The following is a 21,708-nucleotide window of genomic DNA, read 5'->3' as shown; positions in this document are numbered from 1 at the left end:
AAAAATGGTCTTATTATTGTTGGTGGTAATGCTTTTATTATTGGCACACTGTGTTTGCATGTGGGATATGGTGATCGATTTCCACTTAAAGTTGATGTGAACCAACTTGGTATTTGTTTAAAGGGGTTTTGAGTGCATGCATCCATTGGGGAAGTGTGTAAGCTAGTCTAACAAGGAGGTTGTCCCTTAGCTTCATGAAATGCTTTGCATAAAGGCCATATTGGGTTTGACCCCGTGAGTTGGATCTAACCAATTGCTTTAATGAACTGTTTATAAATATTTTCTTTAGTGGTCTTGTTTGACTCTTGTTTGTTCAAAATTTGTTGGCTAAAAGCACCCAAAGAGTATTGGAATGCAGTAAATCTATCCATTGAGATGCTCACAACTTGTAATAGGTTAGGGAACCTTAACAAACTAGCAATGTGCTCATTGGGATGGATAGGTCGAGGTAATAACGTTCAAAGAATAGTTTGCAAGATAAGGGTATCAATCTCTATTGGTGGTTGAATCAACAAAGCTACAATGTAAGGGTATCAATCTCTATTGGTGGTTGAATCAACAAAGCTGCAATGTAAGGGTATCGACCTCTATTGATGGTTGAATCAACAAAGCTCTAAATTTGACGAAGTAGCGAAACTAGTTCAAAAGTGGCCTTGGCATGGAAGGGGTGAATTGTGAATATTGCATGAACAATATGTTGGTGAATGGTCTCGTTACATCTAATGATGTAGTGAAGCATGGGAATGTGAACTCTCTCCATCTTAGGCCTGTTATTGCTCAAACTAGCAGGGGGTCTTGAAAGGGCACTTTGCTAGATCAAGAGCAACAATGAAGCTAAAGCCCACTGTCACCACAACTAAAGCTTCCTACTCTTTATGGACTTTCACTAATGGGAGGAGACTTGATATATAGAGAATCACTTATGAAGAATAGATCAACTAAGATGGATGTGAAATGATCTCAATGATCCTTTCTTAGGAGAGACTCAAGAATGGGACTTGCTTGCATTTTAGGCAAGGTGCAAGGTTCTCTAGGAAAGGGGAATAGGGATTCGAGGGCTTGGCTTAGGGAATGTGACTTGTAAAGGAGCTTCCTAAACCCTAAAATCCTTGTGGAACTTGGTTTCCCAAGTGGTTTTTGAAGAGTTGACTTTGATAAGATATGGGACCACACGGGACCAAATGGACCCAGGTTAGGTCAAGAGGAAGGAGTTTAGTAACCAATGATAGACTTGACCTAAACAAGGAGGAGAAGGGGATCAAAGAAGTGATTTTCATTTAAAGGTGCAAAATGATCCCTATGAGGAACTAGCCTAGGGAAACTTAGGGCAAAATCCAATCTCGAGGCTAAGGCTTGGAATATCTCACAACCACACCGTCAGAATTCCCTCAAATTTGGAGAAGGCCTAGGAGACACATCAACGTAGTAGAGGCCAAGAGATTGAAGTTTTTCTATGGGTGGTTTGTCAGGAAAATGATGCCCGAGGAGCCCTACTGTGGATAGACCTTGAATAAAGAAGGAGAGGTGAAGAAAAATGGTTCTTTAAGTGATCACCTTATGGTAGACCAATGCCTAATCCTTTAGGGAGATTGAAGTCAAGAAGAATATGAGAATGAACTTTGTTTCTAGGTCAAGGAGGCTTCAAGGACAACTTTGCTTGTCATTAGGGCAAAAGAGAGTGACCTTAAATGCTTTTACACTTTGTTTTGCAATGTAAGATGGCTTGTCAAGATAAATTCAGTCATAGAATTATCCCTAGGAGAATTCGTTCAACATACATGGCCCATACATAAAGAGATGCTATATAGAAACATAATCCCACAATTTCGCAGTAAATGCATGCAACAATTAGCCCTAGTATAGCGAAAATTTCATCATCAATGCATGTGACAAAGTAAAAGAAGAAATAGCATTAAATTTGTACTTACAAGTAAGAGAATATATCCAACCATCAATAAACTTGCCAATTAAGAAGCTCCAAGATAAGAAAAGATAATCCATACATCAAAATTCATCCATGCTCCAAAATTTCGTCCACTAAGAATGAATAGCGAAAATCTCAAGAGAGATACAAGTCCAAACCAAGTGATGATGAGAAATGAACTCTCATCATTTGTATTTATATACTCCTAATGAGTTCGATTTAGCTACTTGGGCCTAGATTAGCCCCGAAAATAAAAATAATGTGCAAAAACTAACCCTAAAATAAAAATAATGTGCAAATCACTAATTTTGGTGACAAGCCCACCAAACTAGCTCATAAACAAAATAACAAGCCTCTCAAGAGGTCGAATGATCAATAATACGTGTCGTTGGCCCCCCTAAGAAGCCTGATGAAGTCCACGAGTGCCATAATGATGAATAGGACTCCCAAAAGTTAATGGACAAGGGGTTGGCCCCTTGTTCTCCACATAATAAACTTGTGGTGCTCCCAATGGGTGTGAGGGCACACAAGTGACCTCATGGGTCTCCAAGTAAGTCGAATATGCTTGTAGACCATTTGTAAGGGCTCAAATGATGGTGTAAGTGATGCCACATCAACATACAAGTCTTGGGTCATCTGTCAAGTGCATGGTACAATTGTGGGGCTGGCTGGGCAAAGATGAACCAGGTGCATCTTCCTCGTTCAATAGGTGAATCTCGAGCAATCTCTGAACATCTATAGGGTTCCATGGAGTGTTGTCTACTGCTGTGGAGGCCCATGGCTCTCAACACACACCCTACATGTGCCAATGTAGCCCTTTGGATGGTTAGGACCTCGTATAGGGAGACCAAACCCAAAATGGAGAGCGCCTGCGATCTTGCATAAGATCCAATGCGTTCCCTAGCCTTCCAGTACAACAAGTCATCAAGCAAATCGAGTAAAAGAGTTTACAAACCATGGACAATAGGTGGGCACTTCATAATGCCATGCCCTTCCATAATGGGCTTTGGCATATGCTAATGTCTCCAAGCTCCAAATGGGGTTAACCAAGTATCCTATTAGGTGGTTTCTACTTCTAAAGGGGATAGTATGTCCAAGGTACATCCTTTAAAGGGTGGTGGCATGTGATAAAGAGATGAATGGAGTAGGGGATGAAAAGGGGTAGCCCTGAGCCACATGCTGGGGTACAAGGGTAGCTAATAAAAGGGAAGCCCACACTTGAGTATATAATGTATAGGAGGGAGCAATCGTGGTACATGAGGTGCCTCAGCCTTGATTTTTCCACCCTTCTTTATATGCCTTTTGCCTTTTATAATTTTTATTTAATTGATTGCTTAAGGCTCAAGGGATAAGAGCATGATGTGTGAGATATAGCAGTGGATACCCCCTTTAAGGTAGGGCGGTTCATTGCCCACCAGGGGTTGGGACAATCATGGGTTCCTGAATGATAAAGGAGGCTCATCTAGGGCCTGTAGGAACCAAGGTGATGGCCATGATGATGGGGTAGAGCTCATTTATTGGCTTTTGCCAACATGCTAAATGTGTGTGTCTCGACCATCTTTTGCATTTTGTGGTACATTTTCTTGTTGAATGTGGCCAATTATGGTTTTACTTTTCTTTTTAGCTGCATGAACCTTCATGGCATCATTCCAGGCCCGACCCAAGGTGTGGGCAAGGGAAAGGGGAAGGCTAACCCTATGTGGACCCAGTGGAGGAATGTGGACCTAGGTGGGAGAAATGATGAATGGGGTTATAATGAGTGGAAGGGGAGTAATATATGTGGATGAGGGAGCAGGACCATGCAACCAAAATCAGGGTTTCTCATGTAGTACCATCCCTAAATCCCAAGGGTCAGTAAAAGAGATCCCATGGGACTAGGGTTCAAGGTTAACATCCAAAAGAGGTCTAGCAGACAAGAGCACAAACCTTGCTCACTCTTTCCGTTGAATCCCCCATTAATCCATGCCCAAAAGTGTTTTTGATAAGCAAACTACAATACTCAATTACCAAATGACAAGGCATACCTTTAGGTTCGACAGGCCCACCTTCAAACATACGATCGTGACAGATAAGTGAGGGACCACATGGCTGGCTTAGGTGGTGGAGAAATGGCACAATGAGCTAGTTGGTGGCTGCAAGGGGTTGTCGACTAAGGACCATCTTGGAGATATTTTTTCTCCTAAGGATATCACTTACAAAATGGTGGGTAACAGGGTCAATAATACTTTAACAAACTAGGTTCCTAGACATCAGAGTTACATAAAATTATGGGCCTAATAGTGTATTTTAGAAAGTCCATCTTGGATGGAATATCCTAAAGTCATGTTGAAAGCATTGTTACTTAAAAATGGCTAAGAAGCTATAGCTCTTGTTAGTTTCAGGCTAGAGAGCTTATTTCAATCCAAATCATGACCTTGAAAATCAAATTTCTTTGTAGGTGTGAGTGGTGATGGTATTGATCTCCTTACTTTTGAAGTGGAAGTGGTAATTTGGTGGGATATTTTTTGGTTGTTGAAGATAAGAACTTGAATGAAGTAAAGTAAATTGAGAGTGTAACCCATTAAATGTTACTATCAATATTAACAACAGGTGGATGTAAAATGAAAGTTGAAATGAATGGAGTATAGGTATTTTTCAATGAGAGACTTTAAAAAAATTGCATATAATAATTGAGCAACATTTTAGTTCAATTTAATATGTGAAGGTGGAGCTTGTCATAACTTTTTTTTTTTTGAGGAAAGCCTTGTGAGGAAATCCAAGGTATTCTTCCCCATATTCGTAGATGGTGTCCTTAGTATATTTGTTATTGTAGATTAGTGTGCCTCATTTAGGGGGATTGAATTGGGCACCTGATGGCATAGAACTAGTCAATTGAGTTGACCCCTAGGGCTTTGAGCTTGTCATAACTTATATGTCTCAATCATTGTTATGAGGATTAGATCAGTTTTGAATTGATTGACCCCAAAAATTGAATTTGGATTTGAACTAGTAAAAAATTGAAAAAAAACTCGGTTGACCAAAAATGCACAAAATATTCAAATTTTGATAAAAGAAAATCAGTGATATCCATGTGAATCCAAACCATTAGACACAAATATGCAAATATTTCTCATGTATATAGCAAGTAGCATTATAAGGGTGCATATAATCCATACTTGAACCAAAATGAAGAAACAAAAGTGCTTGAAATGGCCTCTAGAAGCCAATAATAAACAAAGTACTAAGTTTTTATCAATAACTATTAGACTCTACAATTTAATCATAAAATTATTTCTCATTGTCTTGACTTTGTTGCTTGGAAGGCAACAAGGCAAGCTTGCATCTAGGCTTTTAGTTCATTAGCTTTGCAAGGTTTTACATTCTCTTCTACATGTGCGACAAGTGTTGTTCCAACTTGTGGATATTCCCCCACTGATTTCCTTTTGACAATTGTTGCATATAATTTTATTGGGAAATCAATTGGTAATGCTCCCATGTTGGATCCCTCTTCTCTAAGGAGCCATCGCAATTTTTTTAACCAACAAATTTTTAAAGACAACCCTAAGGTTTATTGATTTTTAGTAAAACAACAACAATGTTATTGTAAAAATAAGTAGGGTTATAGAAGTAATTTTAATCTTTTACATAACTTTGCAAGTGCTCCGAGTGAAGACTTCAAATTTGAACTTTGAATCAACAAAACAATAGCTCCAAAACAATGGAAGAATGATGCTAATAAAGATGAACACTTGCTCAAAAATTCGCATGCTCAAAAATTCCAAATCGATCAAGTGAAGAGTGTGAGACAACTAGAGTGGGGGACCTCATTAAGTAGAAAGGGCCTAAGTTTAGAATTAGGTCTTTATTTTTTATTATTAATCTTTCTTTTTTGAAGTGGTTTAAGTGGGCCTTGAGCACCTCTTTATGATATTGTATTGAATCGGTTGGTTTAAACCAAAAAAGGCTAGTTTCACATGGAACCAATGACTTTTAGATGGACCCATTGGTTTTGTTGGAAACCCCTGAACTGGTTTTGACAAGATGGTTTGGCTAACTTTGATAACTTTGGTCTCAATGCATGATTGTACGCATATTCAAAAAAAGGAAAAAAATTAAGATTGGCAAAAAATGAAAGAAAGTGTATTGCATAGTAGGAGAGGGAAAAACAACACTAACTACCAGTGTGATCCATAGCTTAATGAGTAGCCAATGGAAGTAATGCTCTCATTAGTAATTAGGAGCAATTTGTTCCCATGAGTTGATTGGTCAAATGAATTGAAGAGGCAAAAAATCAATTATAAAAGAAATTTTGTTAAAGAATGGTAACGTATGTGGGTTGTGTTGTTGCAAAATCTAGCAAGCCTTGTGGAGGGGTACCCTAGAAGGCAATCAGTAGACTAGGTGATAACAATGAGTAAGTAGCCCATTGTCACCACAACTACTACCCCCTGCTCTTTATGGATTTTCACCAATGGGAGGAGTCTTGATAGATAAGTCACCTAAGAGATGTTTTATGCCTAATGGTATAAGGTGACTGCGAGGCTTTTAGGGGAAATGCACAATTTAAGTACAAGGCTCCAACAATGAAGAAGGGGCAATTTACTTTCTAAGTAGAGGCCAAATTGAGACAATGAAAGACCTAGGGTTTGATTGATATGTTTTGTGTTGGGATGACCCAAGGTCAAGATGCCAAGAAAAGGTTTCCAATAATAGGTATTACCAAGATAAAGGCACATGAAACCTTCAACAAGCCCTCAAGTTGAAGTTATAACATCCTAGGGCAAACAACTAGGGAAAGAGAAATTATGGATGAAAATGGAAGGAATGGACACCAAAGGGGAATGATTTTGAGGTAACCACTCAACCTTAGATGTTGAGACCTTCCAAGACCCAAACTTCTCCTAGCAAATTTACAATAAGCTCTATTTGGTCACTTGGCCTTAAGAGCGCCGAATGAGAGAGAGAAAGAAAATTCAAATTTATGGGTAAAAGGTGGGTTGATCACCAAAAGAACTTGGCCAATGCTTAGTCCTTGGGTTGATGGAGTTTATGGATGCTTGAGATTGGCTAGATCTTGCGAAGGAGTAAGTATGTTTGGTGCTGTAGCAACCAAAACCCTAACTATTACCTTTGTGAGAGATCAAAGGCACTTGGGAGAGCTACATCATGAGTTCCCAAAGGGACTGCCATTCACAATCCATGTATGACTAATGCATAATGAGGCTATCTAGATCCCATGCAATAGATTTTCAACAAATTAGGGCACACTAGAAAAAAATCTTAAATAACCATTGCATTCCATACATTAGACATCAAATGAAAATTTCTTCAACAACAAAGCTTACCTACAAGATGAAATGCTTGAATAATCCATCATTGATCCAAGATAACTTCTCCAAAGTCAAGAAAATAGCTCCAACATGCAAAGTACATTCCATAGGTCACATCTTGCTAAGATACAAGAGGTCAAAATTATCCTAAGAGAGGCCGAAATGTCCAAGTGATGATGATGAGAAATGAAAAAGTCCTCTCCTCTATTTATATGAGGAGGACAAGTCTCTAATTAGCCTAGAATCCCTTAAAAGACAAGTAAAATCATAATAGAACCTTGGGTTACAAGCCAACCCAACTAGCTTAGACATAAAATCAAATGAAAGCCCACACATGTGAGTTGTGAGGCCTCATAAAGCTGATGTCATCCATGAAATGAGCTCCAAGTGGCAAGCATTGAGGCTTTTGAGTGCCAAGTGTGGTGTAGAAGCCTCTAAAAATCATCATTTGAGGGTTGGCCCTCAAATCTCCATCAATATCCCTTTGTGGTCCCTAAAATCCACTTGGGGTACCAAAAGGTGGTCTTTTGGGTTTCCAACTGCTCATAACGTCCATTTCTGCTCCAACATTGAGGGCTTTCTAGGTGCTACTAGCCCTCCCAAGTTTGTGAGGCCTCATAAAGTTGATGTCATCCATGAAATGAGCTCCAAGTGGCAAGCATTGAGGCTTTCGAGTGCCAATTGTGGTGTAGAAGCCTCTAAAAATCATCATTTCAGGGTTGGTCCTCAAATCTCCACCAATATCCCTTTGTGGTCCCAAAAATCCACTTGGGGTACCAAAAGGTGGTTTTTTGGGTTTCCAACTGCTCATAACGTCCATCTCTGCTCCAACATTGAGGGCTTTCTAGGTGCTACTAGCCCTCCCAAGTTTATGAGGAAAGACCATATACATTTGGGCCTTGAATCAACTGCCACCCTTCAGAAGGTGTTAAGGTCGGCTTGGGGGCATGTTGGTCTAGGTGTATCATCTCGAAGAATCGTCAAATGTAGTGCAAAGTGGCAGAACGTCTTAGGTGAAGGAGGTGCCCAGAGGTAGGTATGATGTGTTGCTACTGTTCGGAGACCTAAGGCTCTCAACGCTTCACTTGTGGGTGCCAATATACTTCTTTGGGGCCTAGGTACCTGTGGGTAAGGTGCCTAGGTCATGCGCTGTTGCACCACCTAACAATCACAACATAAATTCTAGTGAAAGCAACTAGTCATCAGGGACAATATTCATTTTTGCAACTATGTGAATTGAGCTTGAATGTAAAGCGCTATTCAATACTTCAAAAAAGGCTTCCCTTCCAAAATTGGGTCCTTGAGCTCGTAATGGAGGTCATGGGCTGTTGCACCACCTAACAATCACAACATAAATTCTAGTGAAAGCAACCAGTCATCAGGGACAATATTCATTTTTGCATCTATGTGAATTGAGCTTGAATGTAAAGGGCTATTCAATACTTCAAAAAAGGCTTCCCTTCCAAAATTGGGTCCTTGAGCTCGTAATGGTATTTCCTCCCTAGGTAGGAGTGGCTAAAGGACAACCCTATTAGGTATTTCTTGCCCCAAGGGAAGGAACATTTCCTTAGTGCACCATTCAATTGATAGGTGTTAGCTAATAATGATGGTATAGAGGGGAGAAGACTTCATCGCCAAGTGCCATGGTCAAAGGGACCAACATGATGGGGATCCACATCCTAAGTGTATAGATGTGAGGAGGGAGCAATCGTGGATGCATGAGTTACCAACTTGGCCTTTGTTTTTCCACCCCTCTTGTGCGCCTTTTACTTTTGCTTGATTTTTCCTTGTATCACTACTTGAAGCTCAAAGGGTTAGAGCTTGCTTTGAATGATGTATAATAGTTGTATTGCCCTTTAATGATGAGGCAACTCATTCCCCATTGGGGTTGGGACATGCAAGGGTTCCTTTTTATGATGTAGTTGATCATCATGTGCTTAGGAACCAGGTAATGGCCATAATGAGTGAGGTAGAGTTGATGCTAGGATTTTGCCCACATGCTAATGTGCATGTCTCGACCATCTTTTGCATTTTGATATTTTTTATTTTATTTGTGGCCATAATATGCTCTTTCTTTTTCTTTTAGTTGTATCAGCTTGCTAGGGCAAAGTTTTGGACCTTACCCAAGTATGTGGATGTATGGGTGCCAAATCCTAGAGAACTAGTGGTCAATTGAACTCGAAGAATGGAGGCGTAATATGGGCTTGTAATGTAAGATGGAAAGTGGTAAGTATGGAATAGGGATAGAGGGAACATACTATCTCAATTGAGGCTTCCCGAGTAGTGTCCCTCCTATACCCATTGGGCCATTAGGGGATGTCCCACTAGACTAGGACCGAAGATTAACTGCCCATTTAAGGTGAGGGAACAAGATCACGGTCAAAGCCCCTCCTTTTTCTAGGTCACCCCATAATCCATTTCAAATGCCCAAATACAAACAAGCATAAGCACTTGATTGCAAATTGAATGAAGTACCTTTTGATTGGAAGCCCACCTTCGTCCATGTGCTCTTGTTGGATGGGTGAGAAGCATATGATTGATGCAGGTGGCGGAGATTAAATGGCACGTCATTAGCTAGTGGTGGCTGTCAGGGGCTGCATGGCTGGCCCACTGGATGCAAAGAATGTGAGAATTTTTTTCTCCTATAGGGTCACCCACTTTGGTGGGTAACATGGTGCACCATGCACACTTCTTGGTCAAGAAAATGAAAGAAAGAGTATCACAGTAGGAGAGGGAAAAACAACACTAATTACCAATGTGATCCATAGCTTAGTGAGTAGCCAATGGAAGTAATACTCTCATTAGTCATCAGGAGCAATTTGTTCCCATGAGTTGATTGGTCAAATGAATAGAAGAGGAATAAATCAATGATAAAAAAGAAATTTGTTAAAGAATGATAACGTACATGGGGTGCATCATGCACACTTCTTGGTCAAATGAATAGAAGAGATTAAGCAATCAATGATATAAGAGATTTCACTAAAGAATGATTCCCTGCATTGGGTGCATTATGCATACTTCTTGACAATGAAACTAAAATGGGTATTGTTTCAATTTGATAATATCAAGTGATTAAAGAGCATAAATATAGAATACTTACTATTCATAATTTTTTTCCAATTATTAATTAATCGAGGGTGCGCTTTTGTTGTTGTTGTATTTCTACATGTTTAATCAGTTCAGTAAACATTGGTTGCCCTTGGAATATTTAAGGCCATAGAAAAATTGATGTAATTTTATCGAAATTTTCTAACTGATATTTCAAGCGTGTTAAAAATGGCTCAAAACATGTTTTCTTAAACTTTCTCCATTATTACGTCAAGTTAAAATTGTGTTCTTCACGAATCACAAGTGATTTGATTCCACAGCCTGGATTGTCACACAATTTCTTTTCATTTACTATTTAAATTATATGAAACCCCTGGTTACGGTTAATCAGACTGGTTTATTTAATTGATATTTAGACCCAAAAATTTGCCATTCAAGATCTGTTTATGTACAGAATAAAGCAGGAGTTTCCTTATTAAGTGCACTAAAAAATTCATACTGGTTTCTGGCGTACAAATGACATCTCTACACATTTCTTGTTAATATTACTTGTAATATGTACTTGTTTAGCCCAAAGTGCATTGTGTTATTTTGTGAATTTTACCTTTATTTTTTTGGATTTTGTTTTAGTTGTTTATCTTGGTGTCCTACTTACATATCCTTTTGATTTTGTAGTGCAGCTCCAAGTTCTTTTATTGAAACACTACGGGAACAAATATTCAGGCCCACTTTATCAACAGTCATCGCGGAAAATACAAAGTTGGTGACATTGTACTTAGTAACTGTAGTGTAACCGACAAAATACTATATTTTTTTTAGGCTGATGTCATAAGAATTATACGGTTGTTAGTTTCAGTTTGTAATTCAAGCATACATAATTTAACCATCTGTATGAATGCAAACTTTCTTTTCATCAGGGTGGCAACAGTTTCACCATCTGAATCTGTGTATATGGCTGCAAAGAAGATGCGTGAATTTCGAGTCAATTCAGTCATCGTCACAACTGGGAATAAGCCTCAAGGAATTCTAACGTATGTGTTACTTATTGATGGCCTACAAATGTTAGAATTTCTTTTTCACTTACCAATGCAATTTGATGATGTTATGCTTTATTTTTATTTTCATTAATTTAGTTATCTTTTCTTTCGTAATCCTAAAACATATATGTCAATCACCATGCAGTTCAAAAGATTTGCTTACACGGATTGTTGCACACAACCTTTATCCAGAATCAACCCTCGTTGAAAAGGTCTGGTTCAAGCTGTAACCATGATTTATGTTGTACCTCAGAAAATACCTATAACTGACGAAAAAGAAAATTGTTTGAGTCAAGCATTAACTTTAGAAAATTCTGGCAGTGTTGTGTTTTAGTTTCACTGTAAACTGTTGTCCTTGTTTTCTATGATTACAAAAATGTCTGTCGCTTTAGGGGCTCTTGAGGCAAAACACAACCATTTTGAGATGTATCAGAAATTAATGACTGAGATTGATTACTTCATATGGTTATTGTTTTCATACTTTACCTAGATGTAATAGTGTGAATACAAATTTGACTGTTCTGGCAGTGGCCAAATACAAATGTGTCAAATTGGGATTTCAGTAAAATATAACTTCCAGAAGTTTGAAATCAAACATTATAAAATTTGAAATCGAATATGATATTTAAATGATGAGAGACCTAGTAAGTTAGTTCAATTAATTTTATAAACTATTCAATATAAAAGGGATGGAATGGAGGTCATTACGGTTGTATTTTGGTGATAAGAGTTCTAGATACCCATTATATTTATAAGATAAAACATACAGAGATGATTTGAATAATGTGCCCATCTCAACAACATCCAAGTATTCTTTTGTATCTGCTGGATTATTAAGATTGCATAGTTATTTCCACCAGTGAGTACATGGTGAGGAATTACTGCGTGCCTTTAAGCACATTCTTTTTGTGAAAAAAATTGGTGTCACATTTTCTTTTGCAGGCAGAGGCCAACGCTTTAATAGTTTCAATTGGATTGTTAGGGAGGAAAGAAGATATTTAATATGAATGAAATAGAGTTGCATTTTTGATATTGAAAACTAGCACAGTTAAGTTTTTTATTAGTATTTGTGAAAAACCATGCATACTAATTGGAATAGGGTCCTTTCTAAATTGCAAAAGAAGGCAATAATAAATGGAAAAGTTGTCTAGTGTGACTGAATACTAGAATACTAGAACCATCCCAATGTAGCTCCAACATGTTTACCTGATATATGGGTTACAGACCTCAAATCCATAGATAAGAGAAGGGTTCATGGAAGCGTGTAAGAGGGCAATCTTAGCCTTTCTTTTCAAGGTTGTCATTGTCTATGAAAGGAAGTTATCTAGTTCATCAATATAAATCCCATAGAGTAAGGGTGGAAGTAGGTACCTTTGCTTTATTGTCACGGTATTGTGTGTGCCATGAGGCACCCTTGCATTATTATTGTGGTATTGTGTGTGACATTAGTGTTGCCTATTGGCACAAACCTATTGAATAAGCATCTCATAAAGTATCACTTTGAAGGAGATCATTAAGTTTGGGTAGTCTTAGAACCTTGAGCTCCAAAAGAACACCTTGTAGGTGTCTTGGAACCATATCAAAAGGGATTGTCCACAAAGGAGGAGTGAAGCTGCTTAGTCTTCGGCTCTTTTTGTACTTCGAAATATAAGTTAAAATCTGTGGCATTGAGTCATATGTGTCCAATCATGATGGTTTGATATTGCTTGGCCAATTTTGATTTCTAGATATAGGGATGGAATAAATGATTGTGATTTCTAGGAAGGGAGAAAATGAAGAAATAAACATAGTTTAAGAGATTTATGATATGAGTTGTAAGAATAATTGTGTTGAGTTTGAGTCTTTTGAGACATTTAGCCCTCATATTTTCTAGATCACTGGCTTTGTTACAGTAGAGCTTGAAGATAGTAATAGATGATTTGGATCCTTGAAGGGTTTGGGATTGATATAGATGGGTGGTTGGTTGGGAACATTACAAAGCGAGGTGGTGTATTGTATGCAAGACCATTTGTAGGGGTTGTTGTTGGGGTATTCATATTTTTTGGGTATTGGTTAGGGATGTTGAGAAATCAATAGGGTTTATGAGTTAGGGTTGATTTCTTTGTCATGGTAATTACTTATGAATTTGTTGGTATTATTATTATTATTATGTTCTCTTATTTCATCAAGCAAATACCAAACTATAGATCAAGAAGATCACAAGAAACAAAGAACATGAGATTTAGGGTCTCCAAGCCAGGGCCAAAACCCCACAAGGGGGAAAACCCAGAAAACATTTTCTCTTCTTATAGAATCGTATCAAAGTGACAAATCCAAGACCCAAATCCAACCTCCAAGAAGCCAAGTCCAGCCCTCCAAATTCATCATCTTAGTCAAAGGCAATAATATCAATCTCAGTCATTGTAATTTTCATCAAACTTTGCTCACGTGCCATAGGGAACTTGCTCTTCATTTCAAAACATTTGCCATAGAGAACTCGCATCTCTTTAGTCCATTAAATGACATAAAAACTTCACATTTCTTGAGACCAACTTTCACAAGGAACTTCACATAGTTTCAGATCCTCTTCCATAGGGGATTCATATACATGCTTCAGATCTTTTTTCCCTAGAAAGCTTGCTTATATAGCCTAGGAGCTCACACTTCTTATTCATATATATAGCCTTTAGAACTTCACATATCACTGCTTCATAACACATCACAAAAACCATCGAACTTGCTTGCCATTTGGGTGGAGGACGTATGCCAATATATAGTTGTTCTAACATGCAAAAAGACACATTTGTTTTATGAGCCGACTTGTCATCCAGGAGGGCCGACTTGGCTTCTTGAGGTGGATTAACCCAAAAATACATTGATTTTTTTTTTTCTCTTTTTCTTTACAAGAAGTCCAAATAGGACTTTGACTCAACAAATCCTAGAAGCATGAAGAACATGCTTAACTAATGAAACAATAATAAAATTTTCTTTTTCCTCTTTTTCCTCTTTTTGCTTTTTACATAAGATACACATTATGAAGATCGAACCTAATGACATTTTCCAACACTCCCTCTTAACTAGAGAGGTATTCGTAATTACACGACCGGTCAAGGATACTCTCAAATGGAAATATTCTCATAAGAAGAGTTAGATTAGTAAGCCATCATCAAACATCAACATCATAACGAACATTGTCGAATTTCAATATAGCAATGCCTTGACTAAGAAGCTCTAACTCTCCACTAGATTATAGCACAATGCTGGAAGGCATATATTTGGACACCAATACCATAGCCTCTCAAGGCACATACCCTATCCAATTGTCCACCGGGTATGTGTTCTTACAAGACTATTCTTATCTTGGATTCCCAATCCTCAAAGAATATTGGTCCTCTTCGACTACTTTTATCTTGGATACCCTATCTTATCCTCAAAGAGTATCGGTCCAAGGGACTACTTCCTATCTTGGATTCCAAATCCTCAAGGAGTATTGGTCCCAAATGCTTATCCAATCCTTCATTCTCCCTACCAGTGCCTTCACTAGATTTACGACTGTTTGTCCTAGTCTAGTGCATGACACATGGAGAATACAATGTCCTTTGTCACTATCTCTCAATTAGGGAGGTAATCCTCATTCCCTCTCAAATAGGGAGTAGATCCCTGCTCCCTCTCAACCAGGGAGACATACCATAAGCTTCATCTTGTCTCATTCATCAACTACTTGTTCTTCTGTGGAGATATTAGTAGTAGCTGCAGGGCTCCTTATCTCACATCATCATATCATTCTTGTCTTCAACTTTCTTGGATGCCAAACATTTTATGGAGCCAAATTCTTTCACATTCTATCTTTATAACGGGGTTTCTTGGCTCCTAACAACATCACATGACATCAAACTATGAGCTTCCTGCGTCTTTGACAATCTTGATCCAATTATGTCATTAATTGGTTCATCTGTCATTTTCAAGGAGCAAAACTTCCTTATAGTTGCTAGCACATGCCTTCCATCCTTTCATAACGATATCCTCATGCTCTTTCGAGCCATCATTAGTGCCATCCACTCAAACCATGTGCACCGAAAACAACAACTGGTATAATATCATCAAACAAGTTATCTTTACAGCTTCTTCACATACTTTTGCAATAAGTCCTTTCAGGAAGCCAAACCATATCCTAACATTATCGGAGTTGCCAAAGCGTAATAACTTTTAGTCAAGATGTGGATTCTTCAAAATCTTGGTTCTTGCTCCCTTTGAGGTCAACATTCCTTTGAATGGTCTATCTTCATATTACCACAGAGTTTTGCTACATGCTCTATAGCTTTCAATCATCAATCAATGTAATCAACAAGCTTCAATATCGTATCCATCAGAGTCTTTACAACTCCCTCCTCATTTGAGGTAAGTGAAATTCTTGTCCTCTAATCGACTTCCTTGATGCAAACTTCAAACTGTTCTCTGCTTATTCATCTTCATGCTTTGCCACATTCTTCTACTTTTGCCCTTTTTCTAGTCAAGTTTTAGGTAAGTCTTGTCTTGACTTGCAACCCTTATTAGAAGACCATGAAAGAACATCAAAGGTTAGATAAACCTTTAATAGTGAACATGATTAGATAGGGTTTACTTTTAGTCCAAATACGTTAGGGTTTATAAACTCAATAGTTGCAAACCCTAGATCCTTCATAGTTATCAAGACTTGTCATCCATGCATTGCAAAGTTCTACTAGCATGCTACAAAACCCTAAAGATACTTTTTGACATTGCATCTATCCATTTCATTTGATTACAAGACCTAGTATTTATATGCAACATCAATCTCTTACATGTCACTGTCTCTATCCTATATTTATGTAGACCCTTTTTATGATCATCATCATGACCTAAAGAACTTAAGATTATAATTTACATAGATCATGGAATGCACAAAAATTATACGTAACTCTTTGATTTTACCTTTTCTTCTTTGCAGAGATCTGGTCTTGTTCCTTGAGAGACAACAAAGCTTCATAGGCCTTTAGATATAGTACTTCCATAGATTACAAAGTCTTAGTTTTCAGATGATCTATGCAATTATTCATTCTCTTTCTGAGGCTATATGCCATACATATCCCAAATATTTGTTCTTTGTATATAGAATAACTTTCTTCAAGTTTGAGATTTCCAACTTAGTTTTTAGTCCAAACTTCAAATAGGCTTCATTTATGTCACTCATTCTTCTATTGAATAGCGTCACTGCCTCAAGTATTGATATTACAAGGATAAGCTAATCCATCCATAGAGCTCCAATGCTACAGTCTTCAGGATTAGAGATAATTCATATTGGTTTCTTTCACTTTAGATCTCAACACACTTCTATCCTTTGTTCGTCAGTTGTATAATTGAAGTGCCATAGAGAAGATCTTCGCATAGCCTTTTACAAAGTTTCGACCTTTGATTATGGTGAGAACTCATTGCTTCGGTCTTGTGTTGAAGGTCTTCATAATTCAAACGTTGATCCATAGACCTTTCACATAGGTCCCATTTGTTGTGCTGATTTGCTTCTCCAATTCGGATTATACTACAAGAATCTCAGAGATTTGATTCATAAGTTTTGTTTTGGATTACTTCAGGTTGACCATAGAATTTGGGTGTCACAGTCTTGTCCTTTATAATGAGCATTACCTGTTTTGTATATGCATCTACTGTTCCTTGCAGACTTTGTCATGTCCCTCAAAACTCCTTACGGCACTGAGTTACGACCATGTCATTCATCAATGACATTTATCAAGATCATTGTTATATATAGGGTTTCTACCAAATCAAGGTTACTGTAAAACGAGGGATCTTCCAAGTCACAGTCATATATATATGATTGTCATGCCTCCAGGTATACAAACATGTCTTCATTCATCGATATTATTGTCTTACATCAACGATCCATAAAGACTCATTAAGTGGCACAAAGAATTGTAGAGATAATGCGAGTCCCGAAGAAATTCAATGTGAGCCATAACAATGCTAACCTCATGCAAGTGAGATAATACGAGCGAAGATGAAAAAATAAGGGATAATATGAGCGATAGTGATCATAGCAGAGGTAAGAAAGTGAGCTACTCTGTAAAATTAGAGTCGCAGGAACAATACAATCCACTGAGATTGAGCTATATAGATGAGCTTATGTGTGAACGGGCCATTATGTAAACGAACCACTGTAGAGATGTAATGCAATGCTACAAGCGAGCCTTGTATAGAGTGCAAGCCATTAGTGTAGAATGCGGATCAAGCGAGCCACAAAAATAGAGCTTGAACAAACCTACAAAGATTAGGGTCTACTTCATGTCATAAAGATAAGAGATCATTTATATGCCCAGAATCTTGTTCAATCCACAGAGACATAAGAAGCTACAACAATAAAAGCCACATAAATTCTTCCAATAAGAACCACAGAGAGAGATTTGAAGACCTTCAAGGATGCATTAGTCTTCGATTCTTTGATAACCATTTAAATGCCAATAGAATGTGATCTTCAAGCCTCCTTCAAACTTTACCTCTGATACCATGTTGAGAAATCAATAGGCTTTATGAGTTAGGGTTGATTTCTCTGTCATGGTAATTACTTGTGAATTTGTTGGCTTTATTATTATTATTATGTTCTCTTATTTCATCAAGCAATTACCAAAATATAAATCAAGAAGATCACAAGAAACAAAGAACACAAGATGTAGGCTCTCCAAGCCAAGGCCAAAACCCCACAAGGGGGGAAACCCATAAATTTTCTTCTCTTCTTATAGAATCAGATCAAAGTGAGAAATCCAAGACCCAAATCCAACCTCCAAGAAGCCAAGTCAAGCCCTCCAAATTCATCATCTTAGTCACATGTAATAATATCAATATCAATCATTGTAATTTTCATCAAACTCTGCTCACATGCCACAGGGAACTTCCTCTTCATCTCAGAACATTTTCCATAGAGAACTCACATCTCTTCAGTCCATTAATCACAAAAAAACTTAGCATTCTTCAAGCCATCTTTCACAGGGAACTTCCAATAGTCTCAGATCCTCTTCCACAGGTGATTAACATATACATACTTCAAATCTTTTTGCCCTAGAAAGCTTGCTTATATAGCCCAAGAGCTCGCACTTCTTATTCATATATATAGCCTTTAGAACTTTGCATATCATTGCTTCAGAACACATTACAGAAAACCATCGAACTTGCTTGCCATTTGGGTGGAGGACATATGCCAATATATAGTTGTTCTAACATGTGAAAAGACACATTCGTTGGGTGAGCCGACTCGTCATCCAAGAGGGTCGACTTGGCTTTCTCGAGGTGGACTAACCCAAAAATACATTTAAAAAAATCCTAGAAGCACAAAGAACATGCTTAACTAATGAAACATCAATAAAAATTTATTTTCCTCTTTTTCTTCTTTTTGCTTTTTACATAATATATAAATTATGAAGACCGAACCTAGTTACATTTTCTAACAAGGAACATTATAAAGTGAGGTTGCATATTGTATGCAAGACCATGTGTAGGGGTTGTTGATGGGTAGTTGTATTTTTTGGGTAAGAATTGTATCTAAAAGGATGCGATTGGTTTTGAGTTGTTGTAAGGTCTTCCTTCTCTCTTTGTTGAGGTATTGGCATTTTCCCCTTCTAAGTAGGCTTTGGCAATATTTTTGGGCTATCTTGGCTTTAGTGGTTTATGAACGAAGGCTTGTCAAAATGTGTAGAGGTTTGTACACATTGTCATGCAAGGAATTTAAAGGGCAACGACCGTGTGTAGTTTGAGGTTGAAAGGTATGAATGGAGTGCGGAAACTTGGAATGCATCTAAGATAGGACTAGGTTAGTTGTGGAAACTTGTATGCTCTCCCAACAAGGTCTTGGGTTTCCTAGTTGTTAATGAGGTTGGAGTTTGAATTGGTGGTTTTCTTCTCATCAAAGGAGTGGTGAAAGTGAATAACAATGGATTGGTTTGTTTGGTGTTATAAAATAGGAGATTTAGGGTCGATGTTATTACCTTTTCAGGGAGTCATAGATCTCCCTCACCAGTTTTTGATACCTAGACTAGTAGTGCTTGCCCTTTTTCACAAGGGATGCACTTGCATTTTGATCTCATTTATTTTGGCCTCACACTTGACTTGACGCAATTGGGATTACTTCCAATGCTCCTATTGGACAAGGGCACCAAGAGGCAACCATATAGCAACACCATATTGGACAATCTATTTGTGAGACCTTGGGAGTCATTTTGTGCTCCCTAGCGAGATCCTTACAGATTTGTCATCTCAGACCTTGAGATAGTTATGTAGTACCTTTCATGCAATTGACTACCTCTAGACCTTGGCAGTGGGTTACATCATCTAGACAACAAAGGACACACAAACCAGCTTGTTGCAAGTGTCCAAGACTTTTGGTTAGTTATCGATCACACATTTCCTTTCTTCTCTATGACCTTGGCTGTTAGGAGAGACTCAAGGACTTTGGCAGTGAGTTACATCATCTAGACAACAAAGGCACAACACAAACCAGCTTGTTCCAAGTCGTACAAGTCTTTTGGTTTGTTATCTATCTTGTTTCCTTTCTTATCTTTAACCTTGGCTGTTAGGAGAGACTCAAGGATTGAGACTTTTGGCTTGGAGGAGGGAAGCAGGCCCTCCTTCGAAGTTCATACTCAGCTGATGGCTTTAGGGGACATTGAGGTACCCTTCCGAGTACTGACCATCCCTTCCACCATGAGATACTTCTCTTCCCGGGGTTTTGGGTCTCAGCAGTGATGGCATTTTTATGGCTGCATTACTGATTTGTACTCTGCTCTTTGATCTTAGACCTTGGCTCTTAGATCTTATAGGTTAGATATGATTTTATGTTGCTTTGATATGAGTGACCTTTGTGCTCCCTCTTTGTAACGACATTGATGTACTTAGCAGTCCGATTGGCCTATTTGAGGTGATTTACTGGAAGTTAATAAAGTATATTATCTTTTCTGATCTCAACTGTAAGTTTCTGTACTTGTGCTAGTCAAAGTAATAGTCTTATTCTGTGAGATTTGTATTTGCATTCTAATATCTAAAAATTTGAGGGGTAGTTATGATTCCTTGTGGAAGAGAAATTGTATCTTAATTTCCAAGTCGTGTAAGAATCAAATTCAGTCCTGTAATAATTATTGAATAATTATTATGGCTAGTAATGAAATTTAGCTAGAAACAAGTAAAGAAGGAACATGGCAATTTGAAGAACCCCATTGGAAAGTGTTGCAGCTGTGCCAGGAAAAGGAAGAATACCAATTTTTGAAGTAGAATATGTTACCATTTTCATAATCACGATTTGAATGTTTGAGGACTTGGTACAAATGTCACTCAAATGTTGTTTTGCAAAATGGCAGTTCTTTGAATGGCATATTTATTGTATGTTGGCCTCTGCCAGAGAGTTAGTTTACACTGATTGATTGGCATTTTAATATTTTATGCTAGGAGAATAAATTTAAAGCTGCTGTCAATATGAAATGCGTTTTTTTCGAGAGCTTGATAGTTGGCTGAGTTAGAAATAGAGTTTAAAATACCTATTAGATATTTTTAAAGAATTCTGAATTATACTGGCAACTTCATATTTTGCATGATTCTACTACTCTTTATTTATGCTTCTCTTTGGTATCTTAACATGGATTTTCCAGAAAATTGTTCCTTAACGTTCATTACTTATTCTTATATGTCATATATTAATTGGCTCTCAAGTAATTTGAATTCTTTTGAGATTTCTGGTGACCTGTTTGTATTATGGCATTCCATTTTAGATTTGAAATTGATAGATTGTATAAGTGTGCTTTTCAGGTGAGCACGTTATAGGACTTTTTCCATATTCTACTGTACAATTTTTTGTTTAATTGTATCACCTGCAGAATCAATCTGGGGAAATTAAATTTGTGGCTTGTTGTGTAATATGACTTGCATTGTACATCTTGAGGGTGATTAATTGATTATCAAGCAAACTCTTGATGGCAATTGATTGAAAGGGCTAATGTTCATTTTCAGTATATTTGATCATAATCAAGTGGAGAAGCTGTTTTCTATATTCTGTATATGAAACACATCTATTTTCTGAGGACTGAAAGCAATTCTCAGGGTTGGCCCTTTCACTAGTCCCTCTTTTTCTTCCTTCGGTGCACTTTGAATAATCTCTAACATTAGTTGTTAGTTGCATTACATAATGTGCTTTGATCTTGTTCTTCTCTTGTGGTTAATTTCATAAAAGGATTGATGGCAGTGTGTTTCTCATTTCTAAATTATAAGTGCTTATTGCCTATGTCAGGGTAGTGATTTTTCCTAGCATAATAATCTTTGTTACTATACCTGTTGGAATAATCTTTGCCGTTAACTGTTTTTTTCCTCTTTTGTATGTAATGTTAGTTCCCTTGTTCTTGCCCGT

At 37.7% G+C, this 21,708-nt stretch overlaps 1 protein-coding gene across 1 annotated transcript in view; it reads left to right on the top strand.

The window, feature by feature from the left end:
- LOC149144640 (CBS domain-containing protein CBSCBSPB3-like) overlaps positions 1–21,708 on the top strand; it is a 63,629-nt gene that overhangs the window by 10,689 nt on the left and 31,232 nt on the right. Inside the window, exons 5-7 of the mRNA XM_089452996.1 lie at positions 10,962–11,040; positions 11,199–11,312; positions 11,464–11,530. Coding sequence (XP_089309122.1) covers positions 10,962–11,040; positions 11,199–11,312; positions 11,464–11,530 — 260 coding nt within the window. The remainder of the gene's footprint in view (positions 1–10,961; positions 11,041–11,198; positions 11,313–11,463; positions 11,531–21,708) is intronic.

The sequence above is a fragment of the Pinus tabuliformis genome, chromosome X (assembly GCF_031772625.1).
Source record: "Pinus tabuliformis cultivar Carrire ecotype Pingquan chromosome X, CPIR1, whole genome shotgun sequence".
NCBI classification, from domain to species: Eukaryota; Viridiplantae; Streptophyta; class Pinopsida; order Pinales; family Pinaceae; genus Pinus; species Pinus tabuliformis.
Note: the sequence above shows the minus strand (reverse complement) of the source record. Positions and strands in the feature narration are given on the sequence as shown.